Raw genomic sequence first — 22,158 nt, forward strand, 5'->3', positions numbered from 1 at the left:
CCAGCAAGTCTAGTAGTGCATGATAGCTCGTGTTAGCTCACTGTTCAAAACGAAACGTCCCATTAAACTAAATAGTTCAGATAGCTCCTGATATCAATGTCTTATAACACTGAGTCGATGCGTATTCGAGCTGAGGGCACGCTGAATATAGTCAATAGGGTCCAGCTGCAGCGCCGGAGAATCCTGGCTGTAGCTGGAGGCTACAGTATAGGGTCCAGCTGCAACTCCGGAGAATCCTGGCCGTAGCTGGAGGCTACTCGAGTACACACAGACAGTGGAGCTGGTTGCATATAGCGAGCATTTTGACTTGTTGCGTGGTGGCGATGTCTCGCAGATAATACAACTACAAGTATGATTATAATATATATATTTTATTAAAAAAAATCAAATCTTGATTTTAAATCAAAAACAATCGATATAAATAATGGTAAAATTGTTATTTAAAAATGTGCCCCTAAAAAATATTTTTTGCCCCTAAATTTCTCATTTAGGGGCAAGTGTGCCCCTAGTGAAAAAGCTTAGCGTACAGCCCTGGTCAGAGGTCGCTGTGGGTGTATGGCCGTGTGTGCCAGCGCTGTAATGAATGGGGATACATGCCGGTGTTTGCAGTGCTAAAAACTATTACCGTAAATATTATAGCTATGGATCTAATAATATAGTCGATTGTCATTGAGTTTCTTCCGGTCAAGATGCAAAAAACTGAATTTTTTTCATCCATACATTCCCGTTTTATACCGTGGTGAATATGAGTATAGTTTTAGAGTAATTCTGTGTAATCCCAGGAAACGCAGCTAAACAGCGTTTTAGTGCATTTAGCTTGGATCAACAATCAATCTGAAATCAACGCTAGATTATCGGTATTATGTTTCATCATGCATGCATGAAAGGGGGGGGCTTTCTATGCTTCGATTGTCACCAACGGAATACGTTACACATTACAGACACACGCTCCGATCGCGGGGAAGGAATTATTGGATCAACGCAAGATTGATAGCATATAGCCCTTACCTTGACTAGGACTGTACTGCAAAAAGAATATTCCAATTATCTGATCGCCATTCCAAGTAATGATGTCGATCATGTTGCCAAGATAATCCACCAAAGCACATGAACCGGCGGTGCTAGAGTCTCCCCAATCCATGTGTTATAAACGTTACTCATGCCCGAGAAGGAAAACCTGTACCGGACTTTTTAGACCGACGTACAGGCTGAGACAGAGGGTTTCCAAGGATGTGCAATACCGGCCGCAAGGCGCTAGGTGGCGGTATTGGACGTTTGCGATCTCAGACCCATTCCCAATGATAACATCAGGCTGGATGGATGGATTATGAATGGAAATATCGAATAAAAGAAATAACGATGAAAACCCGACTTTTCTCGGGTTTGGCGCCCAACGTTCGGCGAGTTAACCCGACTTGGGTCTGGCGTCCTATGTGTTAATGTATCGCGTAAATTCAACGTGGAAATAAGGAATATAAAATAAAAGCACACGTTGTTGAACTTGATCATGCATATTTATTAAATTTAATTACAGCACTATCAATGAAATTAATGCACATTATCAACAAAAGCAATGGAATTGTTTCTGTATACACATTTATAAAACAAGGCATATTTAGCCAAAATGTTGCCAGAACATGAAAAGAAAATGCGTTCACGTGCTCTTTGGCAGAGATCCGCTTCTACTCTGATAATCCAGCCTCACAGAGGTATGTTGATGCGAAGGGGACATGTTTTCTCAGCGCAGCATTACACAACACTGGGTACTCGTTCCGGACTGATATCCAGAACTTTGCGAGGGCCTGTCCAGTGAACTTGACTTTCAGTAGCTCGTCACACGAAAGATCATTGAGCGCTTCCTGCTCAGAGAGTGGCCTGCTACAAACGATAACCCTTTAGAAAGGACATTCTGGTGCGAGTCACTCAATTGTACATCTGAAATGTTAACAATGTTAGAAATGGTGCTTATCTCCCGGACCGATGAACATTTCTTTCTCCTACTCCTCCCCGTCTTCCTCCTATGGCCCCTCACAGGCCGAGGCGGAAGAGGGCCGTCCGGAAAATTCTACTGGCTGCGGAGGAGTACTTCGGAAACATCTCCATGGGCGCCTCATCCGAGCTCAACGCTGAAGAAGAAGAATCGGGGTGCCTAGGCCGGTCTCTGGGCTGCCAAGTAGGCCTGCGGGAGTGGGGGTGGTGAAGCCAGGGATGCACCATGTGTGTAGCATAGTCTTGCTCGTCTCTTTGTCTCTTTGCTCTCTTATGCAGCTCGATGTCGTGCCTGTATTATTTGTCCAGTTTCAGGTCAACAGTTCGGTCAGCTGGCCGGGAGCTAAGGAGCTCTTCATTTCATCCTCCAAAGAGGAAAGTTCAGCCCGAACCGAAGCCAATTTGGAGCCTTCATTGTCTATAATCAAAAGTAACAAATCAAAGGAACAATTATCTAAAATGGAACACCACTTCGCACAGAACTCGGGCGATTCACGTCCAAGAGTGGGCTCCTTGGCGATTCGCAGGCCCCTCGGGATGATGGCGTCCTGCCAGTATTTGGTGAGGGTCGTGCCATGGAGTAGGGTACGGGCCTCTCTGCCTCAGACTAGAAAGAGACTGGGCAAATGCATCCCTTCCTTTGTGGGGAGGTGCCGCATTCTCCGGGGCAGGGAACAAGAGACAGATTCTCTCACTTTCCCCCTTGGTGTATGCAGAGCCTCGCAACTCCATAGTTATAGCAGCAAAGGCTGCTGTAATCCACTGGGAACAGGGTTAACTGTAAAGGGTGGAGCTGCAGGTCTCTAAGCTACCAGGGTAGCTATGAATGAAAGTCAAGATAGACCACGCTCTCAGTATCTGACACTGCACTCTCAGATTCAAAAAGGTTTTAATCGCAGCCTTGAACAAACATGTTTCGAAGCAAAAGCTCCTTCGTCAGTGTTAGTGGCTAGCAACGATAGCTTGCAACGGTGGGGGCTATATACAAGGTAGGCAGGAAGTGACATCATTGCAGGTGAGACTGGAATTGCTAGTCAACTTTGACCGTAGGAACTCGAATGTAAGGACATTATAATCTAATGTGTTATAATGTGAAGTAAACTAAAATTAAATACAAATAAAAACAACAAAATAAACCATAGCTAGAATTGTGTTTGCAATTGATGTAATTTGCTCATTTATTTAGCCCTATTAGCTATGGTTGTTTATTTTGTTGTTTTTATTTGTATTTAATTTTAGTTTACTTCACATTATAACACATTATAATGTCCTTACATTTGAGTTCCTACGGTCAAAGTTGACTAGCAATTCCAGTCTCACCTGCAATGATGTCACTTCCTGCCTACCTTGTATATAGCCCCCACCTTTGCAAGCTATCGTTGCTAGCCACTAACACTGACGAAGGAGCTTTTGCTTCGAAACATGTTTGTTCAAGGCTGCGATTAAAACCTTTTTGAATCAGAGTGCTGGTCCGGCTTCCTCCTGCTTTTTTCTATTTAAAGTTGAACCTAAAATATGTTTCTGACAAATCTTAACCACAAGATTGCTATGCTATTGCTGGATCTTGAGTCATATTTCATCCGTCTAGTTTGAAATTTGGATCAGAATTCCGTTAAACGGTACAGGCTCATGCACCGATGCGAGATGTACGATGATTATCGCGTTTGTACGATAAAAGCAGCTCGTTAAGCAAGCAGCTAGCAAAAAAAACTTCAAAGTCATGTTTAGGGGAGCTCAAAGACCTATATTAACTTGTTGAAAGGGACTAAAATATGTCCATTAGTTAATATGGCAACATGATGAGTAAGTAGTAAGCAGCGTGGGGCTAACTGTCTGCAGCGTTAACTGCGGCGTGGGGCTAACTGCAGCGTGGGGCTAACTGTCTGCAGCGTGGGGCTAACTCTGCAGCATGGGGCTAACTGTCTGCAGCGTGGGGCTAACTGTCTGCAGCGTGGGGCTAACTGTCTGCAGTGTGGGGCTAACTCTGCAGCGTGGGGCTAACTGTCTGCAGCGTGGGGCTAACTGTCTGCAGCGTGGGGCTAACTGTCTGCAGCATGGGGCTAACTGTCTGCAGCGTGGGGCTAACTGTCTGCAGCGTGGGGCTAACTGTCTGCAGTGTGGGGCTAACTCTGCAGCGTGGGGCTAACTCTGCAGCGTGGGGCTAACTGTCTGCAGCGTGGGGCTAACTGTCTGCAGCGTGGGGCTAACTGTCTGCAGCGTGGGGCTAACTGTCTGCAGCGTGGGGCTAACTGTCTGCAGCGTGGGGCTAACTGTCTGTAGCGTGGGGCTAACTGTCTGCAGCGTGGGGCTAACTGTCTGTAGCGTGGGGCTAACTGTCTGCAGCGTGGGGCTAACTGTCTGCAGCGTGGGGCTAACTGTCTGCAGCGTGGGGCTAACTGTCTGCAGCGTGGGGCTAACTGTCTGCAGCGTGGGGCTAACTGTCTGCAGCGTGGGGCTAACTGTCTGCAGCGTGGGGCTAACTGTCTGCAGCTGGTAGATGTGAGACTAGCATCACTGACCAGGAGGGTCCTCTGGGTTTCAGCAAGCTCTGCACTCCTCTTGCTCCGACAGACCGTTTACAGCGGAAGTCCCCTTCTGTATTGTGTGTAAATGCCATGGTAAAGAAAAGGAGTAGGTAAGCAGGTCTCGGATCAGTTTCTGGGGTCACACCTCCGCTCAGTCCCAAGAGCAGCTCTTCAAACTGTCAAACAGCTCTTTGACGCGATGCATCTGCTGCTTGAGCTCAGCCGGGGCGTCGTTCTGGTCCAGCTTCTGTTTGATCTGGAGGTGAATAACACATTCACATCAGCAGAACTCTTCACATCAGCAGAACTCATTCACATCAGCAGAATAACACATTCACATCAGCAGAACTCATTCACATCAGCAGAATAACTCATTCACATCAGCAGAATAACTCATTTACATCAGCAGAAATTCACATCAGCAGAATAACTCATTTACATCAGCAGAACTCATTCACATCAGCAGAATAACACATTCACATCAGCAGAATAACACATTCACATCAGCAGAATAACTCATTCACATCAGCAGAACTCATTCACATCAGCAGAATAACTCATTTACATTAGGGATGCACGATATTGATTTTTTTGACACTGATAACTTTATGCTCCTCAAGCCGATATCGATAACCGATATTTATTGTATTAAAAATTCTTTTTTGAATGTATATTTTTTTTTGTCAATTTTTTTTCTTTTTTTTTCCAACATGAAACAAAACATATCACAATACAATAATAATAATAATACATAAAAAGACTTCCCAGGACAATAACTTAACACCAACTTAAATGTATATTCCTGTAGTTTTGACCTAACCAGACAACAGAAACAAAAGCCAAGACAACAGTTTTGACTGATAAAGTGACCATATTTATTTTTCCAAATGAAAATTCACAATCCGTCAACAACTTATAATACATCCAACCTAAGACGCTCAAAGCTTTTTTTTCTTCTTTTTTCAAAGCTGTCCGCCTTGAAAGAAAGGCTTTGAGTGGACACATAACCTAGCCGGTCGCCTGCGGCATCACCACCGCTGCGATGGTGTTAGAAGCCTACGACGACCTCGCTTGTACCTATTGATGAGGCGTTTGCTAAATTAAAGAAGTTTGACAAATGACCCAAGGGCTCAAGCCGCTAGCTTTTAAGCAGTCCTTGGTGGTGCAAATTAACCTGGCTACTACGGAGCAATAAGTGACTGCGTATTCAACCAAGGGTTGCATCAGCCATGAAAGGGGCTAGCTTTGCTTAGATCCCTGCGTCGTCGCAGGCTTTTAAGTTAACACAATAACACACCATCGCAGCATTGGTGATGCCGCAGGTGACCTGCTAGGTTGGATGTATCACAAGCCGCTGCACTTTTCCCTCCTCGTGGAACTTCTGCATTGCATTTATTACAAATAGCAAGCGAACTTTTCCCCTCTGAAACAATCCCCACTAGCGTCGCCATCTTTGTTTACATTCCGCGCTGCTTTCAAGAAACGTACGTGGCTACGTCACAGCCAAGAAAGGAAGCGCTGGATTTGTGTAAAACGCCCTGTTCCTAAACCACACGCTACCAGTCGTACCACAGTACTGGCAAAACGGGAGGAGCCGACAGTCAAAACAAACGCACTTCATCCGGCTCAAACAAGGGACTAAACACGTTTCGCAATTATGCCACATCAATGTGGAACGCCCTACCCAAAGCTGTAAAGGAATGTGAATCACTACCCACTTTCAAAAACACTCTCAAAAAACACCTAAGGGAGACTGCAACTCGAAACTGGCCCCTGTAAATGTCCGAACACAACCCCCGCCAATGTACAGTAAATTACCAAGTATGGTCTTGTCAATAATCCAATGTACAGTGTTGTTTGTACAGTTGTACAGTGTCCCCCACCCACCCCTCCTACCCACCCCCCCCCCACCCACCCAACCACCTCCAATGTACAGTCCAATGTACAGTCCCATAATCCAATGTACAGTGTTGTTTGTACAGTTATACAGTGTCCCCCACCCACCCCTCCTACCCAACCCCCCCCCCCCCCCCCACTCCTACCCAACACCCCCCCCCCCCCCCCTCCTACCCCCCCCCCCCCCCCCAACCACCTCCAATGTACAGTCCCACCCCCACCTACCCAATCCAATGTACAGTTTCTACGCCTAATGTATATACTCTTTTCTTTCTGGACTCTTTTTGTATCACAAATACAGTACTGTAATTGCAAATCTGGTATGTCATAAATGTATAGATGTAGCAGTACTGTCTATCTGTATGTCATGTATGTCATATATGTTACGATGAATTGGAAATGGGGGACCCTGGTGGAAACAAGACGAAAGTCTTTCTCTGGTCTGCATCCCCTTAACAATTGTATGTATTGAGCTGTACTGCACTGTACCCATTCTGCAATCTGTTAATAAAGTTTTCATTCATTCATTCATTCATTCATTCATTCATTCATTCATTCATCCAAATTCACCCACACGCATTTTTTTTACCAAAAAATATATTATATTATCGGAGCTATTAATAACGTTATCGGGTTTATCGGGATGACGTCATAATTGCTGATATCGTGCATCCCTAATTTACATCAGCAGAATAACTAGTTTACATCAGCAGAACTCATTCACATCAGCAGAATAACACATTCACATCAGCAGAACTCATTTACATCAGCAGAATAACTCATTTACATCAGCAGAACTCATTCACATCAGCAGAATAACTCATTTACATCAGCAGAATAACTCATTCACATCAGCAGAATAACTTATTTCTTTATTTCAGATCCCCATTAGTCACTGCCTCAGCAGCGACTATTCTTCCTGGGGTCTGGATCCAAACATATAAAATTAAACAAGAATAATCAATAAAACATAAACAAAACAAATATCAATAAAACACCAATAAAATATACAAACAATTATAGACCATTCAACCAATCAAAATCAGACATACAAACAAATATGTATGCCAAATTTTCTAATATAGAATAATAACAAATATCAATAAAACAACAAATATCAATAAAACAACAAACAAAGACATCAGCAGAATAACTCATTTACATCAGCAGAACTCATTCACATCAGCAGAATAACTCATTCACATCAGCAGACCCAAGTGTCAAAATGTGACTGAACGTCAGTGACTTGTGCCTTGTTGACCAAACAAGGTCAACAGCCTATTTCATCCTCAATTCCCGATAGTATTGCCCCTTCCAATAGTCAGGGGGGTAAAACTGATTCATAAAAACATTGCTTCATCACACTGCTGCTGTTGTTGTTGAGGAGCTGTGGAAATTACTTTGTAAAAACATCAGCTGATCTTTAACCCTTTGTGACTCATTAGTTATAGTAGTCATCATGAAAGGGTTTCTGAAATGCTGCAATTTAATTTCCTTTCATATATATATATTCCACGTTATACTGTGGAAAGGAGAGCATGTCAAGTCATCAAGTTTCTAACCCCAGTCAGACTCCAGTCCGAGTCGTGTGAAGCAAACCCATGAGTTGGCTGAGTCACTAGGAAACATCTATCACACTTAGAAAACACATGTCAGCGTTAGCAGCAGGAGTTACATCAAGGAGCTACCAGACAAGTACTAGTGTTATCAGTGTAATTAACATCTGCATGTCCATACTAGTGAAGTACTAGTGTTATTATCAGTGTAATTAACATCTGCATGTCCATACTAGTCAAGTACTAGTGTTATTATCGGTGTAATTAACATCCTCATGTCCATACTAGTCAAGTACTAGTGTTATTATCAGTGTAATTAACATCCTCATGTACATACTAGTCAAGTGCTAGTGTTTTTATCAGTGTAAAATCCAACCTAAGTGTTAAAAATAAAAAGGGTGATGGCTGAAATAAAATTTAGTACAGTTGCACTCCACCCATATAAACAGGAAGAGTCACGCAAACACAGTCCTACAACACACACAAAGAGAGAGCATCAGTTACTATAAGCACTTTCAGTTTCTAATCCTAAAAAGACTCAGTTCCACAAATTGAGTCATTGATGGCATAACAACTCTTAAAGGACCAGCCTCATTTTGAGTCTTGAGTCTTTAACACATTTTGTGTGTATAATATGTGTATAAAGTTTATGTTTTGGTAGATCTCTTAGACTGTTTAACACACACACACACAGACCGTGTTGTAATATATTCATTGTTGTAGAGCCCGGGTTTTTGGGGCTGATACCGTTATCACAGAGTAAAAAATTCCAATATCAATATATCTGCCAATATTCTTATGTGTATATATATATAAGTATATGTGTGTATATAGTCCCACACCCTCAGCCATCTGACACACGTTTCTTTCTACACACACACATGTGACGGGATGTACAGGGACATTTAGATACTAGAACCGTCTAGACTTCAGAGTATCTGAATGTGTGAACTCTATTGATACTGTAGGTGGGCGGAGTTAGAGCACTTACCTCAGTGAAGTACCGCTGGATGAACTTGTACAGTTCTCTGAGGGCTGCGGATTCATTGAATTCATTTTCATGTTTCTGAAATGTAAAGACAACAATAAACATTTAATTTCTTAGACAAGATGGCGTATTAAAAAGGAACACGTTCAACGTTATGGGAAATGCTCTTACCGTCTTCTCCAGAGTCAGACAAGAAGATGGATACCAATTTCCTCTGTGTGTTCAGTAGAAAGCTACTGTAGCCTAGCTTAGCAGAAATGTATGGAAACGGGTACGAACTAGCTATCCTAACACCTCTCCCGGAGTTTTAAACTAGCCTAGCTTAGCACAAATGAATGCAAGCTGATACGGATCAGCTAGCCTATAGCTATTGGCCAAAAACGCCTCTGAGTTTTAAGCTAGCCTAGCCGATCCGTATCTGCTTCCATTCATTTGTGAATAAAAATAAAATAATCTATATTTGGTTCAGTTTATTCAGTTTCTCCGCAACTTGAAAATATGACTTAAGCCATTATTTTAACAAGGTGGCGATATGCTATTGTTCATGTCCCCATGAAACGTCAAAATTTGTATACGCCCCGTGTGCTGGATGACTCATCAAAATCATTTTTGTTTTCCAGGAAATGACAAACATCTATTTTGATTTCATGGGGCCTTTACAGTTTTACATGTAAAGTGTGCAGAAATGAACATCACCTTTGACTCCTCCAGCAGGAAGTCCTTGAATTCTGAGCTGGTGATTGGCGGTTGGTCCTTGATCTGCTTGTAGTAAGCCTTCACTTCCTGCTTGTATTTAGGGATGTCTTTGGCGTACAGCAGCTTGTTGGTGGGAGCATGCTGGAACACAGAGGACATATCATATATCATAGTACTGTGGAAGTATAGACATGTTCGCTGTATACATCAGACTTAGTGTGTGCGTATCGATGTGGCAAAAGGACAGGGCAGACTACTACTATTACTACTACCACCACCACCACTACTACTACCACTGCTACTACCACCACTACTACTACTACTACCACCACCACTACTACCACCACTACTACTACCACCACCACTACCACCACTACTACCACTACCACCACCACCACCACCACCACTACTACCACTACTACCAGTAAATATGTTATGAAAGATGTTAGAGATGTGATGAAGGGACATGTTAGTAGAGATGTGATGAAGGGACATGTTAGATGTTATGAAGGGACATGTTAGTAGAGATGTTATGAAGGGACATGTTAGTAGAGATGTGATGAAGGGACATGTGAGTAGAGATGTTATGAAGGGACATGTTAGTAGAGATGTTATGAAGGGACATGTTAGTAGAGATGTGATGAAGGGACATGTTAGTAGAGATGTGATGAAGGGACATGTTAGATGTTATGAAGGGACATGTTAGTAGAGATGTTATGAAGGGACATGTTAGTAGAGATGTGATGAAGGGACATGTTAGTAGAGATGTGATGAAGGGACATGTTAGTAGAGATGTTATGAAGGGACATGTTAGTAGAGATGTGATGAAGGGACATGTGAGTAGAGATGTGATGAAGGGACATGTTAGTAGATATGTGATGAAGGGACATGTTAGTAGAGATGTGATGAAGGGACATGTGTCTTAATACTGTACCTTCCCCAGCTGAGTCTCGGAGAGCGAGAAGGAGTCCATGAAGGCCTGAGCGATGACGGACAGACAGCCGTCCAGGTGGGGCGTCTGCTCCGTGTCCAACACGAAGTGAGGGTTTTTTAGGATGTTCACCCAGAACCGCAGGGGCAAGCTGGGGGGGAGGGGGGGGTGGATTTACTGACAGAATATGGATATTACTCAGGGTATAGACTCAACGTGACGAAGACACAGACTTTAGCACCGAACTACACTCCAACGATAGAGATCAAAGAAAAATACAAAATTAAATGGGACATGAGGCGGCTATGTGGTGTAGTGGGCAAGGCACTCGCCACCAATGTGGAGACGCTGGGTTCGCGTGTTCGAATCCAGCTCTCCACATTGTTTTCAGTTTAGCTGGTCGTCCGCAGTAATACACATTGGCCGTATTACGGGGAGGGAAACTGAAGGGTGGGGATCGGGCGTTGTGGACAGCGACTCCTACAGGTCGGTTGGTGCGCCTGCGCAGTAGAATCAGGAAGTGTTGGGGGCAGCGTGAGCCTCCCACGCGTTACTCCTCGCCACTGAGAGATCGAGCTGCGCAGGTGAAAAGATGCGACTGCTGTTACCTCAAGTACCGGAGGGGACTTGTGCTATGTATGACTTAGTCCACATTGCAGCCGGCTTGTGGGAGGCAAGAAACAGCATTCGTGACGGGAGGGTTGAATTGGATGATACGAAATTGGGATGGGAGAAAATATAGAAAATGGGAGAAAAAGTGGATAAAAAAAAAATTAAATGGGACATGGACAGGATCAAGTACTTAGGGGTGAACATTACAAGAGGGGTGGAGGGGTTATACGAGGCAAACTATACACAGATTAATCAGAAAATCAAGAGAGACCTAGAAAGATGGACAGTAATGCCCCTAGATTTCAGCTCAAGGATAGACGGATATCAAGATTCATTTGGGGGGGGGGGGAAATACCAAGGATCAGATATGTGACTCTACAACTACCAAAGGAGAAAGGAGGAATGGCAGTACCCAGTTTAGAAGGCTATTACTATGCAGCACAGCTTAAGACATTAGCATGCTGGTGCAATGTGAATTATGAAGCCAAATGGAAAGATATAGAAACCAAAAGAGAGGGATTCAAAGTGCAGGCACTAATAGGAGATAGGAGACCCAATAGGAGCTGTTCAGAAGACAGGAACAACTACTAGACCCAATTACCAAATTCACTATAAACATATGGAACACAATAGTAAAGAAATACAAGCTAGAAAAAGAATCCAAGATACTGAGATGGATAACACACGAAAACAAATTCAAACCAGGGATAGACGACCATGGGTTCAAAAGATGGGAACGGGGGGGGGAGGGGGGATAACAGCAATATGTACAATGATAGAAGGAGGGGAGATGCAGACTCTACAAAAATTGAAAGAAAGATTCGGACTAGAGAATAGAGACCACTTTAGATATTTACAGATTAGAGATTACTATAACAAAGAAATAAAACAAGACAGAGACAAAGAACAGAATGGGGTAATTAAGATAATGGTAAAATCATAGGAAGGAAGGGGAGGGTTATATCAGCACTATATGAGGCAATAATGGACAGTAAGGAAATTACAACCTTGTATATAAAAGAAAAGTGGGAGAAAGAGTTAGAAATTGAGATAACAGGAGGAATGGTATAACATGTAAGATACAACAATCAACCACAGGATCAAGGATATGGAGGGAGTTTGGGTGGAAAAACATAATTAGATTCTTTTTTAACACCAGAAATACAGGGCAATTACACACCAGCACAGAAACCATGTTGGAGAAAATGTGGACAAGAAGTAGCGAACCACACACACATATTCTGGGGTTGTCAGAAAATAAGAAACTATTGGGAAGAGATAGGAGAGATAATAAATGAAATAGTAGGATACGAAATACCCCAGGCAGGCCAAGTATTGTATCTGGGGAACCTATCACAAGAAGGAATTCAGGGGGAAGACAAATACTTGATTAAGATACTATTAGTAGCAGCCAAGAAAGCTTTGACTAAACTGTGGTACAGAGTAGAAGCACCGACGAAGGAACAATGGACAGAGATAATAGAGGGGATACGGGAAATGGAGAGAATCACAGATATGCTGAGGCTGCAAGAGGAGAAATTTGAGTCAAAATGGGAAAAGTGGGAGGAATATAGGAAGAAAACTAAAGGAACAACATCACAGAAGAATGAAAGGGAAACAAGAAAATAAATGGAAATGTAAATAAACAATGTAAATATAGAATGGACCGAAGGACTCATGTCACCCTTTTTTCTTTTCTCATTTTTGTCTATTTGTTTTTTATTTTTATTTATTTTTGATATTATGTCTTTATAGTTTTGTATGTTGAAGTGTATTGTCTATGTTGTTGAAAAAATGAAAATAAAAACGCAAGTAAAAAAAATGAATGAAAATCAACCGACCAATCAAATGAGAGTATTTCCCTCCTAGAACCCAACACGTACATCCAATCAAACGTTTCAGCAACGATGCCGGTAATATCAACACTTCGTACTGCCGTACTGTTCTTGGAACATCTGCAAATCGGACTCAAATTGTGATAAACTCATTAAAACAGAACAGGTGGGGAGCTCCAGTAGCTCACCGCGTACCTCGAGCGCTATTTCGGCGCCGGGGACAACCGTGCTCGTCACGGATCTGGGGTAGCAAGTTCGATTCCCGGACAAAGCCGTAACTTTCTCAGAGTGTCTTCCCCCCATCTATACCCCCATTCAACCCGTTTCTGTCAGTCATTCTTGACCAGAGAAAAAGCGATAAACGCAAAAAGAGCCAGCAGAATGGCCAAAGTTTAAAAAAAAAAAAACAGAACAGGTGTTGTTGTAACTGTTACCTGTTGGTCTTCCAGATGTGTGTGATGTCGGGGTCCGTGATCTTCTTGTTGTCCGCCTGGACGTCCAGGAAGTCGAAGAAGTACTTGATGGCGCGCGGTGCTCTGCCCTGAGGCGCTCCCCAGATGGCCCTGAAGAGCTTCTCCACGAATGAATGCACCGCCACCTGAGGGCAGCAGGGGAATGATAACGTTTGTTTTGTCTGTTTTCACCCGTTACCGTACACGTTTCCTACCCCATGTGTTTTATTTTCGACAGGGTATCTGCAGGTTTCAACAAGTTAAGTTTAAAGGAACACTTCAACATTTTGGGAAATACACTTATTTGCCATCTTCTCCAGATTCGGAGAGGACGATTGATATTAGCTTTCTCATGTGTCCAGTAAGCCACAGGGAGAAGCCTGCTTTTCCAGATGCCTGCTAGCATAGCTTAGCATACAGACTGGAAGCAGTATGGAGCAGCTAGCCCAGCTTCAGGGGCGTCATTTTGGTATGGCAAGGTATGGCACTCGCCATACCTTGGCAAATAAAAATGTAAAAAAAGAAAAAAAAATTATTACAATTTTTTATGTTGATTTAGAATTTGAATGTCAACATTATGAACGAAGCTTCGAACTATTCGGTACAGCCCTAGCATGTTTTGATATTGTCAATTATCTCACTTTTACTAGGTGACTAACTGAAATATGCCCAAAAAAAAGGAAAATGGACATAGGGACGTTTTTTAATCAAAGGGCAGCAGAGACAAGTGATACAGGGACACAGGTAAGGTCTGGCTTAGTGATTATAATAGTGCAGTTCAGCATTCAGTAACCCATACTTTTTGTGAATGTGTTTTTGATACTACATTCTGTTGAACACACACCTCAAAACCGTACCCAAGGAAAATTGGCTCAATTGCAAGAAAGACAGTTATGATATTACATTCTGCATAATTCGTATGCAAAATATTGTGGTTCCCTGCTTTAGTCTGTTGATACATTTCTATACTAAAAATGCTTGTGTAGTCCTGTGTCATACCTAAATGTCATATAACTGAATTGTATAGAAACAACTCACCAAAAGTGACTATTGCACAACTGATTTGACCAAACCTTCACCCCCCCCCCCCCTCCTCGCCATACCTTGCCTTTTACTGAAATGATGCCACTGCCCAGGAAATGACAAATTAGTGTTTTCATACAACACCCAAGAAGTTATGTCTTTTTGCTGATCCCAGCAGTTGGAATGAGACGCAAGAGTCTTTGAAAATGAACAAATTGATCCCCCTCACTACTTTTAAGGACTCTATCACAGAGTTGTTTACACCTGCAACTGTCACCCAGCCTTTTAACTGTAATGTGTCTGTTCTGCTTCATGTATTACATACCGTGTCATTTTATTGGGTTGTTTGTTTGATGTGTTTTAATTATGTCCCTTACCTCTGTGATGTATCTTCTGTCTCTTTTCCATTTTATTAAAATGTTTTGTCCCCTTTCCCTGTTACCCTTCAAGAGGCCCTTTTGTCCTCTCGCCAGGCCATCGTTGTGAATAAGAATGTGTTATTATCGACCTGCCTGGTTAAATAAAGGTTAAATAAAATAATAAATAAAGACATTCATATTTTCCACGTATTCTACACTTCAGACTGTATACTGTGCAACTACTAATTTTAGATACACACACCATATTTTATCTATTTATTACTAAAAGATTTGCACTACCTCCATCTCATTTTGCATTTGCATTTTTTTTTTTAATTATTTTATTGATCTTTTTCCCCCTCCATTTTCCTCAGATTTTTCTCCCATCCCAATGTTAGTCGTATGCCAATTCCCAATCCCCTTCCTGGTCGCTGCGCACTTACCCCCCACAGTCAGATCATCTGGGAGAGTGGAGGCTATCACGTGCTTCCTCCGACACACGTCCAGCCAATCAACCGCTTCTTTTCACCTGGCAGCGCGGATCCTCCCTGAGAGGGCGTAGCGTGTGGTAGGATCACACTATCCCACTCAGGTCCTATCCGCGCTTAGCAGGCGCCCTGACCGAACTGTAGGAGTCGCTGTTTGCAACGACCCGGACCCACCCCGCCAGCTTCTCCCACCCTCTAATACAGCCAATTGTATTAGTGTGAACGGCCAGCCAAGCTGGTGACAACCCTGGTGCTGTGAGCTGGATTCGAACAGGCGAATCCAGCTCACAGCTCCGGGGTTGGTGACGAACACAATCTCCGCTACGCCACCTAACCGCTCTTGCATTTGCATTTTGTACTTTTAGTTTGTATATTGTATATTCTGTATAGTGTTTGGTCTTTATTCTTTTAGTTTTTATTGTATGAAGCACAATCTCAGGGGGCTCATACAGAACCAAGCATTTCACTGTAATGTACCTGTACCTTATATAACAAATAAAACAAAACTTGAAACTTTCATACAGGTTTGCGCTATCTCCCCCAGATCCTCTCCCTGCTGAACAGGCGCCCCGACCGACCAGTAGGAGTCGCTATTGTAACAACCAGGACTCATATCCCACCCGCTAACACTGACAATTGTGTTTGTAGGAGGTATAGCTGACAGCTGGATTAGAACCCAGAGCCTCTGCTGTGATAGGTGAGTGCTTAGACCTCTACGCTACCCAGCCGCCTATAATTTGTTCTTAATTGACCTGCCTGGTTAAATAAAGGTTAAAGAAAATAATAGATGAACTCAAGACATTCATATTTTCCATGTATTCTACACTTCAGACTGTATACTGTGCAACTAAGTTTAAATACTTCACTTGACTTTCATACAACGCCTCAGAGGTCTGACAGTTTGATAGGCTGTGGCGCGGTGGAGAAAGGAGAAGGACATGGTGTTGCAAGCGCTTCCTCTTGCCTTGGTGTAGAGCAGCTTGGTGAGATGCACTTCCTTCAGCTTCAGCTTCTTCCTCTCTGGGTTCTTCCTCTGGTCCTCGTCCACATCGGGAGCGATCTGCAGTTAAGAGGGGGACCACCACCGAACAGACCGGTTATGGCTGGGACAGACCGGTTATGGCGGTACAGACCGGTTATGGCAGTACGTCACGCGAGACAAGGACGTCAGGTTCGACCGTCAAATGTGCTTCTTTCAGATGAAAAAACCACAGGAGTCCCCTTTAACACTTTCACTGTGACAATACGGATGGTTAATCCTTTCATTACCACACTAAATAAGGTTAACCCTTTCACTACCACACTACAGATGGTTCGGTTAACAGTCTGTAGTGGGGTAGTGAAGGGGTTAACCTTCTGTAGTGTGGTAGTGAAAGGGTTAAGCTTTCAGAATAAAGGTGCTGTATTTTTTGTTAAAATAAGTGTGTTCTGGTATCCTTTCCCACTTTAGTTCTTATTTTTGTCAGACCATTTTTATGCAGTGTGGAGTTCTCTCTTCTGATTGGATAAAGTGAGAACGGGATACCAGGAAATCTATTTTCTGTTTACTGCAGAGCAGGAGGGACTGGGAGACTGTTACTGACCAGACACTCCATCTATCAGTGATGGCTGTCGGAGTGTAGACCACTTATTTTAACAAACACGCAAAGAAAATACAACTTTTACAATGTTTTCACACCAAATGATCTAAAAAAGAGTAATGTCTGAGTATGCCTACTTTCTCAGGTCACGTTCACACTCCCACGTGATCTGAACGTGGCTTCATGAGCTGTCCAAAAACACTCTTTTGTCTCGAGGGTAAAATAATAATCTCACAATAGTCATTAAACCTCTAAAACAGACTCTTACCAAGTGGAAGTATTTGACGGAGAAGTCTTGATCATCTAAAAGAAAATGCAAACAAAGAGAAAACAGAAATCAAAGGGGGGGTTGTGACCTGCAGTCACCAGCTTCCTCTTTCTCTGAATCCTGAATGTAAATGAGGCTATTTCTGGATGGATGGGCGGCTGCCCGTCACACTTCCTCTCTGGAGAGAGACAGTGAGTTGAAAGAGGAGTCTGAATGGACTGAAAGACGTCCTAGGCCCTGTCCACACGCATGCAGGGTGTTATGTAACCAAGCCTTAATGTGCGTGGTTGCACTGTTCGCCCACACGCAACCGGGGTTTTGGAACACTGCAACATGTTCTTTTACAACCAGAGTCCAGGGTGAAGTTTTGCGCGCATCCCGGTTGCAGTGGTTGCGTGTGGACATAGAAACCGAGGTTATTTCCAGTGTTTACGGCAGAGCTGTCCAAAGTAGCGTTATATGAAAATGATTGTAACAAACTTTTGTTCGAAACGTATCGTCTGTGTTGAAGAGTGTTGTGATTGACTGATGATGTCTGTTGTCGCATTCCTGACCTGACGCTCAGAGTAAACCTGTAGCTACCAACTGAATGAATGAATGAATGAAAACTTTATTTAACAGATTGCAGAATGGGTACAATACAGTACGGCTCAATACATACAATTGTTAAGGGGATGCAGACCTGAGAAAGACGTTTGTCTTGTTTCCATCAGGGTCCCCCATTTTCAATTCATATAGACATTTATGACATACACAACATACATGACATTTATGGCATAGGGACATATAGGTATTTAGTACTGATACATTTGTGACATAAACGGTATTCCAATATACAGTACTGTTACCCCTAAATCCTGACAGAGTATACATATGATGGGGAGGGGACTGTACATTAGGGGGGGGTGGGTGGGTGGGAGAGAAATATACATACGGCGGGGAGGAGACTGTCTATTAGGAGGTGGTGGGGGTTTTGGGCATTTACGGTGGCCAGTTTCGAATTGCAGCCTCCCGTAGGTGCTCTTTAAGAGCGGTTTTGAATGTGGGCAGGGATTCACATTCCTTTACAGCTTTGGGTAGGGCGTAATTGCGAAACGTGTTTAGTCCCTTGTTTGAGCCGAATCTGGGTTTAACATGATTTGTTGAGCTTCCTCTGGTGTAGTGGTTGTGGTATTCACTGACCTTTGGGAAGTATTTTGACATGTACATGGGCACCCCGGTCGTATAGTGTATCTTGTAGACCAGGCCCATTGCAAGTTGCTGTACTCTGTCGTCTACTCTAAGCCATCCTAGGTTGTCAAAGTGGGCAGGGGTGAGGTGGGGGTTCAGGTCAAGTAGTAGTCTGACCAGTTTGTTTTGTGATGTTTGTAATTTTGTTTTAAGCGCCTTTGAGGTGCTTTGGTACCATGAGGTGCACGCATAGTCATAGTACCCTTGAATGAGTGCTCCTGCCAGAGTCTTCAGGGTATTCTTGTTTACCAGAGAGGAGATCCGGTACAGGAATCTAGTTCGTTGGTTGACTTTTTTTTATTACATTGGATGCCATTTTGTCACTAAGCTCATGTGTTGTCAAGTTATTGTTATAAGGAACCCAGTCCAAACTATAACAGTCTGCATCCCCTTAACAATTGTTTGTATTGAGCCGTATTGTATTGTACCCATTCTGCAATCTGTTAAATAACGTTTTTCATCCATTCATTCTACTAACTTTAACGTTCGCTAGCCACAATGCTATACTATTATAATGGCACATCCCAATCACGTTAGCATGTAAGCTAACACAATCGGCAATCTTTTTGTGAGATGTTGGTTTTGTTTCATCAACAAATGAGGCAGAACACACAGTGAATGTATCCTTTTTTGTTTATTGCACGTTGTTCTAGCTGCAAACTAGAATTGTTTGGCTGTGAGCAAGGAGGGATGTTGTGTTCCAGGCTTCAGTTCAGTTTCCGGTATTAATGCTAAACCCTTCTGATTGGTTGAAATGGCCTTCATATTTGAGCTACATCGCCACCTACTGCTTTGGCATTGTACTACATGTATATGACGTCACTCTGTGCAGGGTTTAAACCAGTCGTGTGGACAGAGTAAATTTTTTTTTAATACAAAAAAAAAATCAAAAAGACCCGTGATCGTGTGGACTGGGCCTGAGATGAGCACATGACAGATCTTTAGATAGTAGATGGAGGATGCGTGATCCTGTGTGTGCGTGTGTTGTGTCTCTGTGTGTGTGCGTGTGTCGTCTCTCTATTGTGTCTCTATTGTGTCTCTGTGTGTGTGTATGTATTGTGTATATATAATATGTATGTGTGTATGTATATGTATGTAATTATGTGTGTGTGTATGTAATGTGTGTGTGTGTGTGTGTGTGTGTGTGTGTGTGTGTGTGTGTGTGTGTGTGTGTGTGTGTGTGTGTGTGTGTGTGTGTATGTATGTGTATGTATGTAATATGTGTGTGTGCATGTAATGTGTGTGTGTATGTAATGTGTGTGTGTGTATGTATGTAATGTTTGTGTGTGTGTGTATGTAATGTGTGTGTGTGTGGTGGATTCACAAAGGGTTCTTTCATGCTATAAGTGAGCAGCTCTGGTTCTTAAACTCAGTGCAAAGTGAACCTAAGGGTTTTACTCTCTCATGTTATCCTTTGGATCCTTGTTGTGTGTTTTTAATCCATCAATAAAATCAATCAATCAAACCTGGTCTGCAGTCTAAAAGACACAACAGTCAACGCTATATAGAAACATACTTCTTCAATCAATATCTGAAAAAAATCGAATAAAAAAAACACTAACCTTCTTACCGTCTTCTACTATCATGCACTCTTCCACTAATTAATCGTCCTCGTCTATATATCACTACCTACTATACTAATATGTCTCTACTACTACGCACTCAACACTGCAGCACCCACGTTTCAGCACTGTTTGACGAACATTGTTACGCAGCTGAAAGAGTTGTACCCTTCCTGCTGACCTGTCATACAGAACTTGTAAGTCGCTTTGGATAAAAGCGTTCAGCTAAATGATTAAAATGTGAATAAAAGCTGCTCACCCTTTACGCTGCGCTGGGGGCTCACAGGGGGGTGACTTCTCTGAGAGAGGACTTTGACAGACGCTCTGTCGGGAATCTACACAGAGGGATCGAGAGACGGGCGGTGAAGTCAGTCTATTAAGTTAGTATTGTGTATAGTGCATGGGGGAGGGGGGAGGGGGGGTACAGGTATGGGAGTAACAGTAGAAAGACATAAATATAGGCAATGAAATTAAAGGGGACATGCATTGCTATTTACACAATTCCTGTGAGTCTATGGAACACATCTGTAAGGTTTTTTTCAAAAAAATTGCATTGTTTTATATTTCTAATCAAGTACTCAAAAGCATAATTGGATTTCAGGCTGTTATTGGCTTGGCTCCGCCCATAAGTGCTTTGAGTGACAGTCACCCACACAGTCTGCGACTGGCACAGAGAGAGATAGAGAGAGATTGAGGGGGATACTAATTAATTTCGCCGCGGGAGGGGGGCATAATCCCACGGGACAATACATTGGTAACTTGTTTCAAATGACAATATATACCTCTGTGATTATTATTGCACGGATCGGAATACGGGCGTGTGCGTGGGAGCATGCAAAAGATATTTTGACAGTGATAAGCTAGTGCTCCCGACTGCGAGGGAGAGAGAGAGAGAGAAAAAGATAGAGAGGGAGAGAGAGAGATGGACACACAGAGCATTTACACACAACCTCACGACCCGCACGCGTGGGGCAGGAGCTTCTCTCACACACACACACGCATGAGAGAGAAGTGTGTGTAAATGCTCCACGCGTCCCTCTCTCTCCATCTCTCTATCTCTCTCTCCCTCTCTATCTCTCTCCCTCTCTATCTCTCTCTCTCTCCCTCGCTCGCTCGTTCTCTGCTGTCTGTCGGACTCGGCACTCTGTTTGAGGAAGTAATCCACTCGCTCTGTTGAGCGAATTGTGGGCGGTGACTACAACCACAGAGCCAATCAGATAACAATCAGCTCAATCAGTACCTTATTCACGTCAGCAATACCGTCAAATCAGAACGGCTTAGTTGAGTGAGGGAAGATCTCGTGAACTCGAGACTAGACTGATGAGTCAATATGATAATTAACGACACAGACCACATTGATATAATCCCCCATTGCTAGGAAACAATGCTAAACACTGGAAAAGGCCATTTATAATGCATGGGACCTTTAAATCTAAAGTACGATTTTACGATATCTACGATGTTGAATAATGGGAGAGAAGAAGATGGAGAAGTAGTTTTGAGAATTTCTCTCTTGCCATTTTGGATGAATTATTACCGATACAAACATTACAAAAACATGTGTAAGACACTCATTTGGAACCGTTGTATTTTCCAGCTCCTACTCCTCAGCTGGAAAGACGCCATACTGCCATCATTAAACTGAGCCTTATTATTGACAGATTATTGGCCTCAGAAATGACAACATTTACCCGACTACATTCCTGTGTGCAAAAGCAAAACCATTGTCTTCCCACAGTCAGCGTAACACAATACACAGACAAGGCCACGTCCAGTGAGCAGCGCTGTGTTCCTTTCCTCCAGCTACACTAATAACACCTAATCTAACATGTGAGTCTGGCCCCGGCAAGCCCAGCCGCACAGCCAAAGCTCACAGCCTTGAGATGATCCATCCCTCAGCCTTGAGGGGCCTGAGCTGATAAGCCACAGAGTCACAGTGATCTCTCACCACAAACCAGGGACTTGGAAACAGAAAATGGGCTTTATCTTCGGTTCCAACGCTTGGTCAGAAAAATTATAAAACATGAAAATTATATGTATTGTATACCTTGTATTGTATATGTTTGTATTAAGGCTGTCAATTGATACAAATATTGAATCTGATTAAACGCATGATTGTCCCATAGTTCATCGGGATTAATCGCAAATTTTCTATCTGTTCTAAATAC

The 22,158-nt window shown here is 42.9% G+C and overlaps 1 protein-coding gene across 1 annotated transcript in view; it reads right to left on the reverse strand.

Annotated features, from left to right (window-relative positions):
* Positions 1-4,407: 4,407 nt before the first annotated feature.
* The window catches only part of plxnc1 (plexin C1), a 100,528-nt gene continuing 82,777 nt past the window's right edge, over positions 4,408-22,158 (reverse strand). The window contains exons 24-31 of the mRNA XM_084330751.1: positions 20,250-20,325; positions 17,199-17,233; positions 16,315-16,410; positions 13,463-13,626; positions 10,585-10,732; positions 9,651-9,791; positions 8,958-9,032; positions 4,408-4,770 (exon numbers count right to left, since the gene is read on the reverse strand). Of these exons, the coding sequence (XP_084186877.1) occupies positions 4,666-4,770; positions 8,958-9,032; positions 9,651-9,791; positions 10,585-10,732; positions 13,463-13,626; positions 16,315-16,410; positions 17,199-17,233; positions 20,250-20,325 (840 nt within the window). The 3' untranslated portion in view covers positions 4,408-4,665. The remainder of the gene's footprint in view (positions 4,771-8,957; positions 9,033-9,650; positions 9,792-10,584; positions 10,733-13,462; positions 13,627-16,314; positions 16,411-17,198; positions 17,234-20,249; positions 20,326-22,158) is intronic.

This window comes from Notolepis coatsorum, assembly GCF_963971535.1.
Source record: "Notolepis coatsorum genome assembly, chromosome: 15".
Classification (NCBI taxonomy): domain Eukaryota; kingdom Metazoa; phylum Chordata; class Actinopteri; order Aulopiformes; family Paralepididae; genus Notolepis; species Notolepis coatsorum.